Source organism: Cuculus canorus, chromosome 15 (genome assembly GCF_017976375.1).
Source record: "Cuculus canorus isolate bCucCan1 chromosome 15, bCucCan1.pri, whole genome shotgun sequence".
Taxonomy (NCBI): domain Eukaryota; kingdom Metazoa; phylum Chordata; class Aves; order Cuculiformes; family Cuculidae; genus Cuculus; species Cuculus canorus.
Window position 1 is genome coordinate 182,129 of NC_071415.1, and position 18,620 is coordinate 200,748.

The following is an 18,620-nucleotide window of genomic DNA, read 5'->3' on the forward strand; positions in this document are numbered from 1 at the left end:
TGCTCTTATCTTATGTTCTGCTATGGTGTCGGGCGTAACACCACAAAACAGTGTGTTCATCTGCGCTACAATTCCAGGAACTGTTATTTTCCTTTTGCCAAAATGAAAGAGCCTCTGGAGGCATGTCTTTTATAAGGACGTGAGACTTAGATGGCTGTCTAACAATCACTCATGATGGATGCCTTAGCATCTCATCAAATTAATTACCAGTTTCAAGATGTGGGATCTCCACAGCAGCAGCCTCGAGCACTACAGAGACCTTTCACTTTCCTGAGGTGCAAATGGTCAATGTTCCCAAGTATTAAAGGCTTTATCTTTATTCTGCATATATGCATCTTCAAAACTGACTTAATTATTTGCCTTTAACATTCTAATTAATAACTGTAGCATATGGAGTAAGGCCTTTTTCAACAAAGTAAGCTATAGCAACGACACATCAGATTTACTTTTTCTTACTTCGCAAATCCATCCTTTCCAAGAAATAAATACATCTTCATTATGTCCATAACACGCCCTTAAAAAGATGTCCTCTCCCAAAACAAAGTCAGAACCCATCTAAGTTTATTCGCTTTTCCTGTTTAGATATTTGAGACCCCATGTTTAAAACATGGGGGCTTCTAAAAGGGCTGAATCGCTTGGGGGCCTTAGGACATGAAATACTAAGTCCGTCATCTCTAATTTATGAATTTCAATTCAAGACAGATAACCAGATTAAAAAACAACTGCTGGAACAACACCTATTGCTTTTTGTAAAAACAAATTTCAGATTCCAGGCTGCTCCCATTTGATAGGTGTTCGTTGCAAAAAACATGCATATTAAACTCCTTTGTCAGAATCTTTATCACAATAACTGAAAAAGCACCTGTGTTAGCCTTGGAAATTCTGCTGTTGCACCATGGAGACAGAAGGAGATCACAAACCTGGGAAATCTATACTGCTGCTATCTGTGCAGTGAAGAGAAACAGGACTAAACTTCTTCTACAAGGCAGCCATTTAGCGCTGCTTAACAACATCAAATTTATGCAAATATTATGTATGCTTCCGCTTCCCTTTACAATTCTAGCTACATCTAAGCATATCACTTAAATGGAATGAAAAGGGATAGTATACCAAACTAGGAAGAACCGGTGCAAGCCACATATGTCTGCCATCAGTTGTGTCATTCACTCTGTCAATGAGTTTGTCTGGAGTTCGGACGTCTCCAGATACATCTTCTAAAATGTTGACGCTATCTGGATAAGCAGCAATATCTGAAAAACACTTTAAGTATAAATAACTGAAAAGTACATTTCAGAAACTCCATATTTAAAAGATCATGCTTGCTATTCCAGATTCCATAAGCAAGTATTCTCCACTACAGCAGTGGAGACTAAAAAACCTAAAAAGACTCCAAGTATCATACCTCGTTTGGGTATCTGAGGAATTTGGAGGCACAATTTTTAAAGGACAGCCTTTACAGAGTCTGATACGCAAAATTATTTTTAAAATAGGAAGAAATTAACTAGCTGAATTTCATTTATTTTGGGGTACATGTTTATCATTTATTTATGATATTTATCATATCATAAATCATAAATATATGATATTTATCATATCATTTATCATATTATTTATGATGTTTATCATAAATGATTGTTAATCAAATTTCCGGTATCAGGAATAAGCCCTTCCTACTTTTTTTGTGACAATGCCTCATTTTCTTAGCATGAGCTTGTGAAAATTCTTAATATGAAACATGTCTCAAGAAAAATATCTTTGTAGGAAATACTCATCAGTCAGGCTGGCTGTTGCTTGAGTTCCTCAAGGTTGGTGATAACAATCAGTTAACTGTCTAATAAGGCCTTCTTTCAGATCTTTGAGAGGGAAAGATTAAACCTTCTATTAAACAGGCTTCCTAGGCAACTAGATCTTCTCTGTAAGAGATCATTTATGTGAAAAATATATGTATGTGTAAGACATGCAAAGAAACTTGGACGGATGGCACTGTTTCAGAATTATAAATCCTGAACAATTCAGCTTGAGGGACATGAATTTCCCCTTGTCCTGCTTTCTAAAAGGATTGAGTCTGTAGGTATTTATAAAGAATTTAAGGAATAGCACGGTGATGCCTCAGCTGCTTAAGAAAAGCTTGCTCCAGACTCGGTACTGAATTATCACAGCTGGTACTGCACTAAGACAAATTTGCTCTTTTGGGGATCCGAATATATCCAAGCAACACTACTGTCCAGGCAGAAACAGGCAATCATTCAAAATGAGCTGAGGCAGCTTTACCTGCCATTGTATCATAAAGACATACCACTTAAAAGCTATGCTAAAGATCCTCTGTTCTTAAAAACAACCTGTTACCACTTTTCAACTTCAAAATGCTTCTTCTCCATTACAGATGTTTCAAGTTCATCATGCATCATACATGACACAAATAAAAATAGCACTGGGGAAAAAGCCTTTATTATCTTTTTCATTGTATCCTCAATTTATTAAGCAATGAGGATACTTAGAAACATAATTCATTCCGCATCCATGCTTTTTATCTTCTCCAGTTGGCTAACAAACTGTTTCTTCCATGTGACTGAACTACATGAATTATATGTTGGGGTGTGAAACTTTCAGCTCTTACGAGATTTTAGCCAATACAGAGCACTGAAGTGTAACCCTGATGACTATGAATCTTTCAAACACGTCCTTCATTCCCTCTGCCGGTTACCCAGGGAACACTGAATCAAATTCAAAGTCTCAGCCCTTATCTTCACGACTGGATCAGGCGTCTAGAATAGCCTAAGGCTCCAGAACAAGAGTTAAAGATTTTTTTTTTCCTGCGGCACAATGAAAGGTTCCATAACAAAGAACTAGGTTCAACCTTTTCTTGTGAATTTATAACTCAAACTTTCTGGTCCTTCCAAACTTCAGAAGAAATAAATGTTGATAGCAAAAAATGCCATATCCTTCTTTAACCTTCCCTTCCCTAACCTTGTCCTACTGCTTCAATGCATCCCGTTCAGAGAAATGTCCTCAAAGCATACAAAATACGTTAAAACATATGGAAACAAGTATAATCACACAAACAGAGAAATACAAGCAGAGTATAAACTGGGATAAACTGATGATTTGGAAGAAGCAGCAAGTAATTCCATATGACAATTTGCCAGGGAGCAAACTGCGTATCTGAAAGGGACAGAGGTGTCAAAGGATACTGTTTTCAGTTAGTAAGATTTGGTCTCCGTGTTCGTTGAACAACTCAAGTCCATTCAAACCAATGTAGTACGGATCACCCCAAGTTGTCAGAAGCTGAAACTGGAAAATAACTGAAAAGCAAAAAGCTGTTAAGGAAAATTTTGATACTGATACTTTGCCCTAACAGATATTTAATCTGCAGTTTCAAAAATGATTGTGCAGCACATGTCTCAATGTCAGATATTCTTCTCTGCAGCTCAGGTGAGTTACACCGTGGGTGAAAGGAGTCTGGTTTTCCCTTCTGGCTTTACTATGTCTTAAACCCCTCTGGATAAACTATTTTCTTTTAAGACAAGAAGTCTGCCATTTCTCTCACTGATAATATACACACACAGATGAACACCTGCAGGTGGCACAATGAGGCAAAAGTCTATCTATATATGTTCATATATATATATATATATATATACACACACATGTTCACATCTATATTCTTTCATATATGTTCTTCCATCAGATGAACTAATGACTTTAGTGCATGCCCTAGCTCCTTACACACTGTAACTTTTTAACACCAGACCTCCTATTCGCAGCATTTATTGCCTTCCTACATTTCCTGAATATGCCTTTGCCTGGTTTTGAATTATATGGGTGATAACTGGCCCATAAATAATGCCCCTAAAGTGAATGGCAGAAGATGTTATGATGGAGCCTGTGCTGCCTGTTTCTCTAACAGAACACTCGTTTATATCTCTTTCCTCTACCCAGCCACTGGTTTTCATGAACCTGGCAGGACTTAGTATTGTTGAGATCTCATTGTCTCCAAACTTGGTTAGAACACCCTAATGGATTTAAAAGACCTGTCAAATAGATGGATGGCACAACAGTAAGTATTATCACAAAAGACTGTGCTGTGCTCATCTAGGAGAACATAAGCTTAAAGCGTCACAAACATTAAGAAAAATGGCAATACATAGTTATGGTTAAACTTAATAAAGACGTAAAACGAGACAAACGTTAAAAAATATGCAAAAATATGAAGACTACTTCTAATTTTGATCGGTTGGCTAGATACTGTGCTAATGGGCCTCTAGTTCCAGTTTGGATGGATTATAAAACGCAGGAGAAAAAGCTACCAGAGCACATCGAGACAAGTCACACATTCATATATCATGTTCCATTTATTTATACTTAATCCAAACTTAATGGAAGCTTTTCTCATATTCTTGGTATTTTGTTGATTTCTTAAAGCACAAGAATTTGTTGTATTCAAAAACATCAGACTCATAATGATAGTACAGAACTCTAAAATATTGTCTAGGACAAGGAAACAACAGAGAAGGATACAACCGCAGGGCATTAATGGTGCTTCATAATCCATACTGGCTTGCTCCATTTTCTTTGAACCAGTCCTGCCAAAAAAAAAAACAACCGAAGACATAATAGTTTCTTTATGTACCCTTGACTCACTCAGAAAAGACGACAAAAATCCAAAGAAATAAGCTTCCAAAAACACCACTCCCCAGCCCTCCTGTCTGTGATGATGGACTAGACTGTCCTCCAACCACAGTAAAATCTGCTTAACAGCATATCATTAAAACCCAATGAAACAATGAAGTGCTTCATATTTTCATCCAGATGCCTCATACAACTGGCTTTAACAGAGGATATGAAAGAATACTAACTAGTCAAGAGAAATTTTGTGGTTCAGATAGCAAAAACATCCTACTTTACCTTCTTTGTACTTTATTAATCAGCTGGGGCTGCAGATAGTCAAGAAAGAGAATTTCCTGGGCAAAGTCAAAATGGCAGTTGCCTGGTCCCTTGCGGATCAGAAAGCCCTCCGGTGGGGAGATGCTGTGACCATCCAACAACACATGGACTGCCTTAGCCTTGTTTAAATTAACATAACATAACGTTAAATGACATGACATTACATAAATTAAATAAAGACCCAAAATGATTGCATTCACTTCAGAGGCTGAGATAATTTTGTTTTATTTATTTCATTCCTTTACAGTATGACATCCTTTGGCAAAAGAAAGCCTAAACCATCAGGTACCAGTTGCAAGCCATAATGTGTAATTCAGAGCATCAGAGCTGACATTGGTGGGGATGGGAGAGGTGAGAATTTGGGGGGGAAAAAAAAAAAAAAATTACTAAAGAGATCCTTCAATTACTGCATCTCACTAGGTCTCAGCAAACTGAAGCTTCCTTTCTTCACTGAAGGGATCATCCAGCTTTGGAACAGGCTGCCCAGGGAAGTGGTGGAGTCACCATCCCTAGGGGGATTTAAAGGATGTGTAGATGTCGCACTGAGGCCACAGTTTAGTGGTGGACTTGGCAGCACTGGGTTTATAGTTGGACTTGATGATCTTAAAGGTCTTTTCCAACCTAAATGGTTCTATGATTCCTGAGCCTGCAGCAACACATACACACAAAAAAATGGGGAGGCTCAGCTTTCAAGTCAGCACATGTCACAAAGGTGATTTGAGGAGACACTTTAAGAGTCCTCATGCACCTGAATGCACGGGCAGATCAGGCCTGATTGCTCAGCAGGCTGATGCTGTCCTTTAAGAAACCACATAACTTGGTACGTTCTCAAAACCAGACTCTTTTGTGTTGCTATTGCATTTATACAAAGCCTGTACTTCACCAGTTCTATTTTTCTGTGTGGCAAGTGGCACTCAGAGTTTTCCAGGATGATGCACACTCATCTACCAAGCAGTGCTGCTTGTAACCTACGGGCACATGAATAAAGAAGAGGTACCCGTACTGGGCAGCAAGAACCGAGCCTTCTCCACACCAGAGATGCATGCACGTCTTATACAATCTCTGAAGATTAAACTAAGTAATTCAGGCACACTTATTCAGATGATACAGGAGTCCTGGCCTTCCACCCTCCCCCATTAGCACCATCTGGAGTTGTATATATGATCCCAGCCACGTAACAATTCAATCATGCAGCAACAAATACCACTGCATCTTGTCCTAAAACATGCTAAATATATCTTTGTGTTAATCACAAGCAGCATTTATTGCACTGAGTCTTTCAGTAACTACTGGCTAAGGAAGGAATAATACCCGTTAAATACCAAATGGCCTTGTAACTGGCACTATGATCAAAGCTTGCTGATTAATGGACTGAACTCAAACAGATTCATTTAGTTAAGAGTAGAATTAATCTAGTCTAAAGGCAATATAAGTCAGTTTTCTAATATTTGGATTTTATACTGACTGATGTATAGATGATTATTTGAGGTTAAATTAGTTTTGTGTGCAAATATTTAATTTTCATTATCAGGATTTCTATTAAAATGTATAAACAATATTTCTAGTTATAATTTCCATTTCATGTGTCTATCTGAGCAGAACGTAAAAACACTCAGAGTTTTCTGCAAAGCCCATATATTATCAGTGACCAGATATTCATAATAGTTTTCAATTTTTTCCCATTTTTAAATGATTTTTTTAATTCAATTCCAATTTCAGTAAGTTACACATGCAACATCCCAAGCAAGTAATTTTCAGGAAGATGTTTTTTTATACACAAACATTTCTCAAGTCAAACCCCTTGGGTATTGTACCAGACTAGAAGAGGTACTCAGGTCATTTCCAAACAGCATGAAGATTAATTAGGAGGGAATGTTTGTATGAGTACCAAGTATGGAGAAATAATTATTTCTGGTTTCATCCTTAATAAGCTTGGAAGCAAAGAAAGGAAATATACTTTTCATATCAGAAACTCTTCTGTATGCTCCTTTCCAGCTGAATCAGTCTGCCAGGCTAAGGAGAAGTGAAAAACCCACTGAAACACACTTCAGGTTAGGAAACACGTATTGAATGGGAAGCCTAGAGACTTAGAGATGAAATCTTACCTATTATACCACAGCTGCTTATATTTATGTGCCCTTTACAGCCCTCATTTCTAAGTAATTTTCATCATCTGAGAAGGCACTCAACCAGCACACATAGCATTTTACAAATCACATAACAAAGCTTTCACAAGGTAATTTTTCATAGAGCTGGAAATAGCACACCAGCCTTCATTTTGACAGTTCACTGCCATTACCCTCATACTAAAGCTGTGAATAGAATCCACCGGTCTACGGCTGCCTAGCAAATCATTATATCTCATACCCGGGGACCGTGTCTGAGAAGGAATAGCAATACTTCAAGAGACAGATGTCACAATGCCCTGGGTTTACAGCCTAAAGCCACTTTACTGTGACCCAGCAGATAACCTGCATCTTCAGTTTTCCAAATAATTTATTTTATCCTTTTAGAGGACTGCAGGTACAAACTCATTTCAATTGTACCCGTTCACTGTTATGGGACTTACAGGTGTGCCACTTGCATGTATACTTTATCATCAGTTGCCTCTTTTTTCTACCTAGCAAAGTAAATGGTAAAAACAAACCTTTTTCTTTCTTGCTTTCTCGGTTTGGCCTCCAAAGCCCAATTTTAGGATTTGGCTAGTTCTTTCCCTCCTTTAATAACTGAGACACACATACAGGGAGTTGATCTGGTATGAAAATACACATTCAACCTTTTCTCCCCTGCTCTGCCTTGGAGAAGCTTGGGCTTACACAACAGTAGTGAAAATATTCCACACCGTCAATTAAACACAGTTCTTCATGTTGCATTCTGTATGCAGAACCACAGAAAGATTTGGGTTGGGAGGTTGGAAGGGACTTTTACATGTCTCCAGTCACAGCTCCTGCTCAGAGCAGAGAAGCCTGCGAAGCTAAATCAGGTCATTCTGGACATTGTCAATCTGAGTTTTGAAAGTCTCTCATCACCGCAGGCTGTCCCAGAGCTATACCACTCTCCTAGGGAAAAGTCCTTTCTTTATGTTAAATCGTAGCAATTAAGTAACAGATTTTGCTGAAAACTCCTGGTTGTTATAGAGGGGTTATGTTTAGATGGGATGCTCAACAAGCTCCTGAACTCTGCCATATGGCAAACATGTTGGATTAATGCAACGTATTACAAAACCGTGGGTCGCACGTTAAAATCTTTAGATGAATTGTGGCTTAAATCAAAGATCTTATGCTATGGGAGTCTATGGCACTGAACAACGCCCCATGCTCATATTCAAACATGCCAGGGCCCTGTTGTGGAAAGGGAACATCTCCTATTTATGCAGGGTTCATATTAAAGCAATTCCTGGGATGTAAATTTACAGAAAAAAAAGCAGTTCTGCAGTTCTGCAATGCATCAACGTGTTTTTCTTATCCATTGACTGAGTTTGGACTTTAAGAAGGCAACAATTATATGTGAAGGGGAAGATCTGCAAACAAATGGATTCATAAACTTCGTATGCATTGAACAGCAACTACTTTCTTCCCCATCAGAGTGGTGAGGCCGTGGCCCAGGTTGCCCAGGGAAGTTGTGGCTGCCCCATCCCTGGAGGTGTTCAAGGCCAGGTTGGATGGGCCTTGGGCAGCCTGATCCAGTGGGAGGTGTTCCTGCCCACAACAGGAGGGCTGGAACTGTGTTATCTTTAAGGTCCCTTCCAACCCAAACTATTCTATGATTCTACTTCTTCACTATCATTACAGGTGCACGTATAGCTCCTGAGAAATACCAGGGAGATGAGGGACAGCCAAGCGCAGAGCGTCAGCAAGATGGGACACAATCTCTGACAGGCTTCAACTGCCAGTCACTTCCAAGAATTCAATATGAAAATTATATAAAACAAGCAACTTGTAAAAACAAGAGAGTAGGTATGCTACACAATTTTAGTTGAACTACTTTAGCCAAACTATTTGAAGACGTCATCCTTCCCTAGCAAATGCTAGAGTGCTAGAGAATCTCCTTGCTTCTTGGAAAAGCTGGTATTGATAACTGACCTTCTGTAACTTCCCAAAGCAGGATTTCTGTTGGAGTATTATCCTCTGTTCTACCACTCTTTGTGTTCCAGGAAATAAAGAATCACATGCTATGCTTAAATACTAGATACTGAGAGGATCCCACTTTGGAACCACGTATCTTGAAAATAATATGTGCTGTTGTATGTGTTTCTTAGAAAAATCAGCTGTGAAGATATCTTTAAGCTATCTCTGGCTTTTTTTCAATATTTGCTGTTTGTGAAGACAGAAATGCATTATACCTGCCACAAAATTCAGACTCAGACAATCTAGAAAGATTTATGGCATTCCATTAAGGCAGCTATATTCATTTATCACAGTACCAATTTTCCAATGCACTGCTGTATATTTTTGCTGGCAGTGCTCCTTTTCTTTTACTTACCCCTCTAAAGGTATCCTCTGGAGATTTATTATAGTTCCAAAAGCGAAGCCCTGTAATACTTTCAATTTTATCAAAATGGATTGTGAGCAGATGATCTTCTCCAAAAGAGAAGGGAATGAGCCACATATGGTCATCCTCCATTGTGATATTAGTCCCATCTATTAACCTACAAAGAGAAAATCCATTAGCTGCGAAAAAAGGAAAAGCTTGCTTTTTCCATGAAAATCAGCCACTTTACTGGATGTTAATTTTTTTCTAGATGCCACTTCCAATTCCCAGGATCTATCGTGCCTAAATGGACACAATTAAAAAGCACAGAAGACATCAAAAATAATATACAATTGTTGGATTAAAGACAGTGGGGGAGGGGGGGGAGAAAAAAACAACTGTATTTCCTTTAGTTGGGTCTGTTTGAGGGAAAACGAAAACATCCTTAGGCTTTCCCTGTGTGAAGAGGGGCAGGCAGCGGATGCTCAACTACCTTTGTGCCACAATGGTCAAAAGCAAAACTCTAAGGCCCAGACACAGTATAACTTATTAATCTAGTTCTGTGTCTAAGCTAGCGCATCTGGCACTCTGCAGTGCGTTACTATGCCAACACAACTCTACTGAATCCAACACAGAGCTGGAGAACCCAGAGATGAAGCAGAGTTTGTTCTCATCCTTCTTCATGCACACAGTTGGGCACATTACTACTTTTTTAAAAAGCTTTCTAACAGCATGACAACATCTTTTCAAAAGAGCACAGGCTTCAAGCTGACTCGAGAAAGCTAATTCCGTTTATATCTCATTTGGGAATTCTGGCTTTTTATTCTTCTACCACCAAATGTGGCATACAAAGATGGAGTAAAGGAGAAAATGAATTAATTGCCCACTGTAATTACTTTTGTACACTGCCCTATGTACTTACTATTTATTTAAGAGCTTAATGGAAGAATGAGTGTCAGACTTGGCAGTTTCTTAAAGAAAAAGATTTGAACAATGACTCTTTTACAGAGGAACTGATTAGGGAGCCCATGAGAGAAGATATAATCCTTAAATTGGTCCTGAAAAGTACACAGCACCTATTCCAAGTGCTGCAGTTGAAGAGCACTGTCACGTACTGAAATTCAACATGCTTGCAGAAATATCAAAAGCAAGAAAACGCCCCTATTGCTTGTGCCAAAAAGGTTCTTAGGCAAAAATGATGAACTACCTTAAGAAGCAAAAAACCAAAATAAAATCATTACACACAGCAGAGAGAATATTAAGGGTTATCCTACTGGAAGCACTTACTAAGAAAGATGTTAGAAAGAGGGAGGACTTGAAAACTCCAAGCCAGCCTGGCTCAGTGGCAGGATAAAGACAGTTATTACAAACCATCTTACAGCAAAAGTCATGATCCAAACACCCTAAACTGATAGGATCATAAACTCTGGAAAGCAAAATGTGTAAGGACAGGCCAAAAAAAAAAAAGAAAGAAGGGTATGAAGGCTAGCAAGCAAAAGGTACCATAAATAAAATTCCTCAAATACATCAGGAGCAGAAAGCCTGCCAGAAATTCTGTAGGATCAACAGATAACTGGGCTGCAAAAGGAACACTCAGAAAAGATAACCAACAAAAAAGCTGAATGACTTCTATGCGTCTGAGTCCATTATGGTGGAGTCTCTCTGGAACCTTTTCATCACAGGAAATCTCATGGAGAGATTTCTTAGATCATGATGCCCACAGAACAGATTTCACACAAACAGGCAGAAGAACTGAGGAATATATACAAGTAAGCTTGACATCTGTATTAGTCAGATTAGCAGAAATCAAAGAACAGAGTTAGTGTACACGTAAAGAAACACAAGATTCTGAGGATGACAATAAAGGCTTTAAAAAGAGAAGTTCTAATTCATAAACTTATTAATGTGACCATAAACATGCCAGAGGACAGGATTACAACTGAAAATATCCTTTAAAATTGAAATATGACCCCAAAACAACAGGATGCAGCTTCAGTAACAACAAATGCCAAGTCCTCTCCAGACCTATAACCTGTGATTCCTATATTGCTACCATTTAGGAAGCGTAAGTTAATTTGAGGAAGTGTACTTGTCAATGAAACTTCATTGGAATTACAAATAAAAAAAAAGCTACAGAATTGCCAAAAGAAAGGCATCTATTTGTGCAATAGCCTGATACATCTCCATCCTTTGCTAACTTGAAAATCTTCCTTTAAATTCTCCAGAAATCCTGCATAAATATCACTCCATATGCATAGACAGATGCTAAGAAACACCCACATTTCTGCCTGGAAAGCAGAGGGACCAACCAGGCATGTTATCATCTCTTAACTCAAACACCATCTTTTGGAAACATCTCATTCATGTTTCTACGACAAGCTGTTGCTGGGTAGCTTGTGAAATCTGAGAGTGAGCTGTGATGGTATGAAAATCATGTTTGTATTAACATGTTAACAGAATAAAAGTTTATATAATTCTGTCACTTTATAAACTTTGACACAAAATGCATCTAAAATTGATAAAATGCAAAACTATCGGTGGAAACAACAAATGTGAAGACAAAAAAAAAAAAAAAGAGCCCCGCAGAACACGCCTGCACAATCCAATTCTTTCACTACTTACTTTTCTAATATTCTGGAATCTCCTGTATATTCCGGAAGATCATTTAAGTCTCTGGGTGAAGCAAAAATCTGTTCCGCACTTATTTTTAATGCATGACCGGTCTTTCCTATCACTTCAAGTCCTGTCAGTCCAAGGTAATGAGAGTCTCCCCAGGTCATGGTAAAATTCAGTTGCAGGCCTAAATAAAAGAATATTCACATGATATATCTATGTACATATTGACCAGTTTGAATTCAGGAGCCAATATAAGAATGCACACAAATCCCAGCCACTAGCAGCGTGTGTATTTTTTTTAGATTATATAACTTTATATGCTGTGTTTGGATACTTCCTGATCTGCATTCCTTCCTCCACGGAACAGCACAGTATCTTCTGCGAAGCTTTGTTAGATCCCTTTGGCGAGCTACCAACATCTTGTTCACTTGTAACTACATGGCGCCCATCAAGCGTGTTACCAAGTATCTCATTACATTGATTGCAGACTGACAGCGATTCAATGACACATTTAAGCAGTTACATGACAGATTTTGTGATTACACAGAGACAGAGAAGATCTATTAGTCTGAAGTCTATCTATCATCTTTTGCCAGCTAAATGGATATATAGACCCATATAAATCCAGTCTCTCATAAAATCATAAATTGTTAAGAGAACATCAACTCATAGTTAAACCAAAAAACAAATGTGGCTGACTAATGTGTTTAAATTACTATCTTCACATCAGAAAGGGACATATGGAAGTATTTTAATGGGCCAGCATTAGAGAAAAGCAATAATGTTGATTAGCCCATATCTCCATAAAATAAATAGGAAAGAAAAATTGGGCAGACAAAAGACTTTGCGTTTATCTTCAGATCCACTTGCTTCGTGCCTTACTGAAAAAAAAAACAAATAGCATGTACAGATATAATAAGTAATATTCCAATCTGATCAGGTTCCATAGAAATCCATCACTGTAAATTAAAAATATCTTTCATTTCACACATTAGAGAGGCCCAGATATAAGCAGGTTGGGTAATGTCTAAAGCAGCACCAGTTGTCATGATGTCCTGTAAAACAAACAGCATCAAAGCTATTAAGCCATCCAGCCCAATTACCTATAAATAGCTGTAGCAATTTACACAAAACTACGTCTTGATGTACACATAAATTCACTTGGGCGCAAGATCTCTATCGCATCTGCAAGGACACTAAGAAATAAATAGTTCTATTAGCTGACAAGTTTGGAGCTATGGCTACATTGATAGTAGATGCTATTCCCAAGGCCACTCCTAAGGCTAAATTTGCTTTGTGTACAAGCATGCGAGAGTCCTCAGGCAAAAGCAGAGTGTATTTTCAAACAAAAGGGAAAATATAGGGTAAAGCAGCTACCCACACAAGGTTTAACATTCACATCACCATGCCAATGCCTTCAGAGAAGATAAGATGCGGGTTTGGAAGGACTTATGAAGGTCTCTAGTTATACTCCAAGCTTGGAGCATGTCCATTACATAGGTCTATCAGGATCTTATCCAGCTTGAATGTCTCCAAGGCTGGCAGATTTCAAAACTTCTCTCAAACACTGTTTGACTGCCCTCAGGGTGAAAAAGATTTCCTAATACCCAGCTGGAAATTCTTGTCTTCTACCTTGTTGTTTCTGCCTCTCAACCTGACCTGATCTGCCGTCCTGGGAATGGCCTGGATCTGTTCTCTCTATGCCCTCCAGATAGCTACAGACAGCAAGATCATCTCCCAGGATGAACAAGTCAACCCAGCTCTCATGCTTTTCTCACATCGAGTATTGCAACTTCCTGACCATCTTGGTCACCCTGTTCCACCGGACTCACACCAGGATGCCAATTTTCTTCTTGTCCTAGGGAGTTCCTTACTTGGAAATACAAGTAAGGTGATTTACAAAAATAGTCCCTTGTAGCAATTAATGGCAATTTTTTTCCTGTGTAAGACAATAAATTAGGGTTTCTTCTGTGTTTCATAAGATACAGAAAGCCTCCAATGCAACTAGCTTTCTCCAGCTCTCCCCCTGCAAGAATTCCTGGGAATCAGGACCTTTTAATTTGTCTCTGGTAGAGACAAATTAGCCACCAGCTAGTTAACAATATTTTGTCAGTATGAGAGACTGCATCTGCTGAGCTCTGAGCCACATCCTCACTATCTTTTCGACCCACCCTGAGAAACAAGAGGAGGGAAAGGCATCTTAAGTTCACCGATATGAAGCAACCCTAGACATGCTCATAGATAAAGTTCATATATGTAGCTATAGCTCACAGGTCACAGAGCTCAGGTACAGTCCACAGATATGAGGCTGAATAAGTCACAGCATATGTGTATTTTCAGAGAGCACATCAAGAGTTGCTAAAGACTGGCAGCCAAACCCAAGAACCCGATTCCTCCTGTGCTGGTCAAAGGATCAAGAGCTGATACTGAAACTTCCAGGCCATCCAGAAGCTCTCTGGAAAATAACTCAAAGGCACACAGAGAGTTGGTTTTGTACAGGATAAAGAAATCAGGTACTTTAAGTATGGATGTAAACATCCTGGCCTAGCTTTACTATTGAGTTTCTATTGTCAATCCAATCTGAGAAATTCTGTCAGTCTACATAAATACATAGGATTGGGAGAGAATTACTGGGTAATGGACACAGCTATTACAAATCCCATTCAGGGAGTAGGCAAATGGCTAGTGTTATTTTTCTGAGATTAAAAGCCAACTGCTACGATATAATGTTCTAAATGCCATAGTAAACAAAGCTTCCGCCTTACATTTTGAATTATTCTTCTTTATTCTAGACCTGACATCTGTCACAAAGTTCTGCACAGTTCCGTCGGATCAGATCCTCCTTAATAACACCCTAGGGGGGAGGTTGTTAAGCAAGACGTAAATGTAAGAACTTACATTTTCCAGTAAATATTCCTGACTCCTTAGGCATACATTCAGAGAGAGAGTCTGGATCTTGGACCTAAAAAAGTAATCCAACAAGTACAATGAACATGCATATCATAGACATGACAGGGATCCTGTTTATAAAATGAAAGGGTTTTGGTAGGGGTTTTTGACTATTTCCTTATTTTATTTTTTTTTTGTTACTTTTTCATTTAGTCTTCCTTTTTCGCCCAGTCTTTTGTCTATCAATCACCCCTTTGCCTCACCACCCAGCCTGTCCTGTAATAATGGAAAACATGACCCAAAATGCAGAAGACTATATGAGTTCTTAGAAAGTCATAGGTATAAGGATTTGCTTGTCTCAAATGAGAGACTCCCTAGTGCAGGCAACCTATACACCAAGAGGCTGAAATTCTTAAGTCACTGTTATTTCCCTGCAGACTGCCATCAGCTAGTGATAAAACACTATTTACAACATGTTGCAAATCTGTTGCAGAGATAAGAAGTGTGGAAGGAAGTTAAGACCTCAGAGAGTGCCACCACAACTTCTTCTGAAGAATTAAGGGGTAGAACAAGCACACTCATCTAAAAGCTCGGATTTGTTCTTCGACAACATTAATTAATAACAGCCTGTGCTATCAAACATAGCAAACAGAAAGGGAATGAGCAGATGATAAAATTTTCTGACCATTCTGGAGCAATTCAGGTGGTAAAGACAAAGCACAACTGCCAAAGTTTGAAGACAGACTTCATTTCATTAAGTGAGTGTGATAAAATATCTAATTATGTTCACTGTAGGTAAACGTAAAAATGCTACACATGAGGAAAACAATCCTAACTTTGCACATATAATATTGGGCTCCAAACAAAGCAGTAGCAGATTAGAATGAAATTGAGGAATTATTATAAGTAGTTCTGAAAAAAAACATCATCTCAATCCTGATTAATAGTCAAAAAGTCAAATAGGAAATCAGATGTCCAGGTTCATCCTCTGTAGTTTCATTCGCCATGAAAAGCAACTTTGTCATCCATCAAATGGACCTATCTTGTGCTTAAAAAGGCTTGTCAACCCTTTTCTCGTACTGTTGTATTAGATCTCTGCAGTACGACCACTGACATCCTGGATCCTATATGTGTGTGTTCCCAGGCTGCAATACACTTAATGTAGTGGCAAATGGCCTTGTGCTAATTAAGTAGGTGACACTGAAGAACTATACACTGAAATAAATGCACACAGATAACCTGCAGATGGGAAAAAATCCTCCTACTGGGGTACCTTTCTCTCAAAACAGTGACTCTATCTTTGGTGTCTGATGCCTTTTCCTCAGAAGAACTTTAAAAGGGCAGCCCAGGGAATAAAATTTACAGCTCTACTGAATATCAAATCTCACGAACACAATAAAGGTACTGGTTTTACAGAATGCTGAACAATGCCCTCTCTTGCAGGGCATAAACCATCTGTCCCATAAACCATCTTATTACCTCTTTTCTCCCCCTTCCTCCTTCCTTTCTTGGCTCCTTAGATACCTTCATTCCACTGTTGGCCACTATCTTTTCCTTAGATATGGTCTAATTTTCTAGAATTTCAACTACTTCTGCTTGTGAACACTGTTCTACGCGTGCTCTTAGATCCCTACAGTTTTACAGCTGGAACAAAACACCACCATAGCACAGGAGTTAGTGGGAAAGAAATAAAAAGTAGAAAGTAATACCATGCTCCTAAGTCAATTCCTACTTTATAGCAACTTCCAAGTAAGGAATAACTAAAGCAGGACTAACCATTCTGGAAAAGAGAGCTTGAGAAGAGATTGTAACAGAGGCATAGATCTCCTGAGTGGCTTGAAAAAGGAAATAGGAAATAATTGCTTATTTTCTTCCAACACAGAAACTACAGGACATTAAATGAACCTACAGACAAACAGAAAGTTAAGCTTTGAAACTTACCACTGAGTATTGTTAAGTTGTAAAAGCGCACATGGGTTTAAAAAGATAGTGGATGAATTCATGCAATAAAAATCCATGGCAGGATACTAAACACAAAGATTAAATCAAAAAGTCCTCGTGAGACATATTTCTAAGGTCATGAGTGTTTCAGAGAAACACTACTACACATTTGCTCTATTCTTACATCCTCCGCAGGCATCCACTATTGGCTACAATCAGAGTTATGTCAAGTGCACCAGATACAGGTCTGACCTGATATAAAAGTTGACACTTTAAGGATCACTAAATTTATATTGATTACTGATGGTCATAGATAATATTGGCAAGAAATTAAGAGATTTCCGTAAGAGCTTCTGAACAGTTCCCATAGTTAGTGCAGTAAAACACTGATTCATTCACTGACCACGCCACAGGAAAAAAGGGTAAATGACCAACAGGTAGAGACTGGTAAAACCCAATTCTAGTCTGAACAACAATGTTATGCTGGGGAAGACAAATCATCTAGCAGTTTTGTATCATTCTGAAAGTATAAGCATCCATCTATAAAATCTTGATGGTACCAGCAAATGCAGAATGACAGGGAGATCAGCGTCTCAATCCCAGTAGCTTTTGTTATTCCAGTTATTTTTGTTATGTCCAGAGTCAGACAAGTATGAAGAGCATCACAAATCAACAGCAAAATAGAGGGCAGAGGCCCCGAGTAAGGACCAGACACTGCAGGTCTAGGTTTCTGCAACAGAAGACGTCCTGGTGATCAACAAAATAAGGTGAACTTCAATTTGTGTTCAGGAAATCCTTCACTGCATAAGGTGTCTGAAGAGTTTAAGATACTGCAAGCAAAGATGCAACCAAAATTACTGTTGTCAGTGTTAACTAGCACTGGAGAAGTCAGAGTCACCGATTCACGATCCTAACAGCGAGATCAAGTGCCAATGTCATCACATTTCCCATTGTCTTATAAGCCACCAGGAGAAGACAACAAGAGAGAACAGGAAGGCTGGACAACAGCTCATTAGGAACCACACGTCACTGAAAGCACTTTAGCTGAACCAGCAGGAATTCTGATTGATTCAGCTTTGGATCTGCTCAAAGAGTTACACGTAAGAGTGTGTCCCCTAGAAGAAGATATCCTCATTGAAGCAAATCAAATAGAACTCCCTCTAATCTCTGTCCAAGAAATTAAAGAAGAAATATATATATACAATTCAGTATAGCCTTTCTTGTCGTCTTATTGATTAATCAGGGGAACCAAAATCTGGAGGACCTTATGGGCTTAAAAAAAAATAAAAATCACAAATTATTGTGCTGGTGAAAAAAACCCTTCAAAGTAGACAGAAAGCTGCATTAGTTGTTCTGCAGAGCTTTACTCCATCATGGAAACCAGCATCTCCTACTCCCATGTCATGTTTTAGAAAGACATTTATAGAGAGTTCTGAACACAGAGGCCCCTACCTGTTGATCCTCTGTTCTTAACCTGGCTTGGGTAAAAGGTCTCTCATCTCCCTCCCTGTCAGCAGTTGTTGGCCTCTTCAGCTCTTCCTCATATCTCAGGGAGCTGGCATTTTCCATTTCTCCATCATGTGTTTCATCATAGCAGTATATAGCTTCAAGAATATCATCATCAGTAGTGAACAATATAGTGTCCCCAAAGTGCTCTGGAGCTGAAGGCAACATAGGGAATTAAATGGAGAAAGCATACAGAAGAGTCTATAGAGTGATAAAAACTGTGGCCCTTCTTTAAATTTAATTTGCAGTAGTGT

The 18,620-nt window shown here is 38.7% G+C and overlaps 1 protein-coding gene across 1 annotated transcript in view; it reads right to left on the minus strand.

Moving 5' to 3' along the window:
• KATNIP (katanin interacting protein) overlaps nucleotides 1–18,620 on the minus strand; it is a 60,460-nt gene that overhangs the window by 7,903 nt on the left and 33,937 nt on the right. Inside the window, exons 15-22 of the mRNA XM_054080758.1 lie at nucleotides 18,313–18,521; nucleotides 14,929–14,992; nucleotides 12,037–12,214; nucleotides 9,427–9,592; nucleotides 4,906–5,063; nucleotides 4,519–4,583; nucleotides 3,192–3,302; nucleotides 1,111–1,250 (exon numbers count right to left, since the gene is read on the minus strand). Coding sequence (XP_053936733.1) covers nucleotides 1,111–1,250; nucleotides 3,192–3,302; nucleotides 4,519–4,583; nucleotides 4,906–5,063; nucleotides 9,427–9,592; nucleotides 12,037–12,214; nucleotides 14,929–14,992; nucleotides 18,313–18,521 — 1,091 coding nt within the window. The remainder of the gene's footprint in view (nucleotides 1–1,110; nucleotides 1,251–3,191; nucleotides 3,303–4,518; nucleotides 4,584–4,905; nucleotides 5,064–9,426; nucleotides 9,593–12,036; nucleotides 12,215–14,928; nucleotides 14,993–18,312; nucleotides 18,522–18,620) is intronic.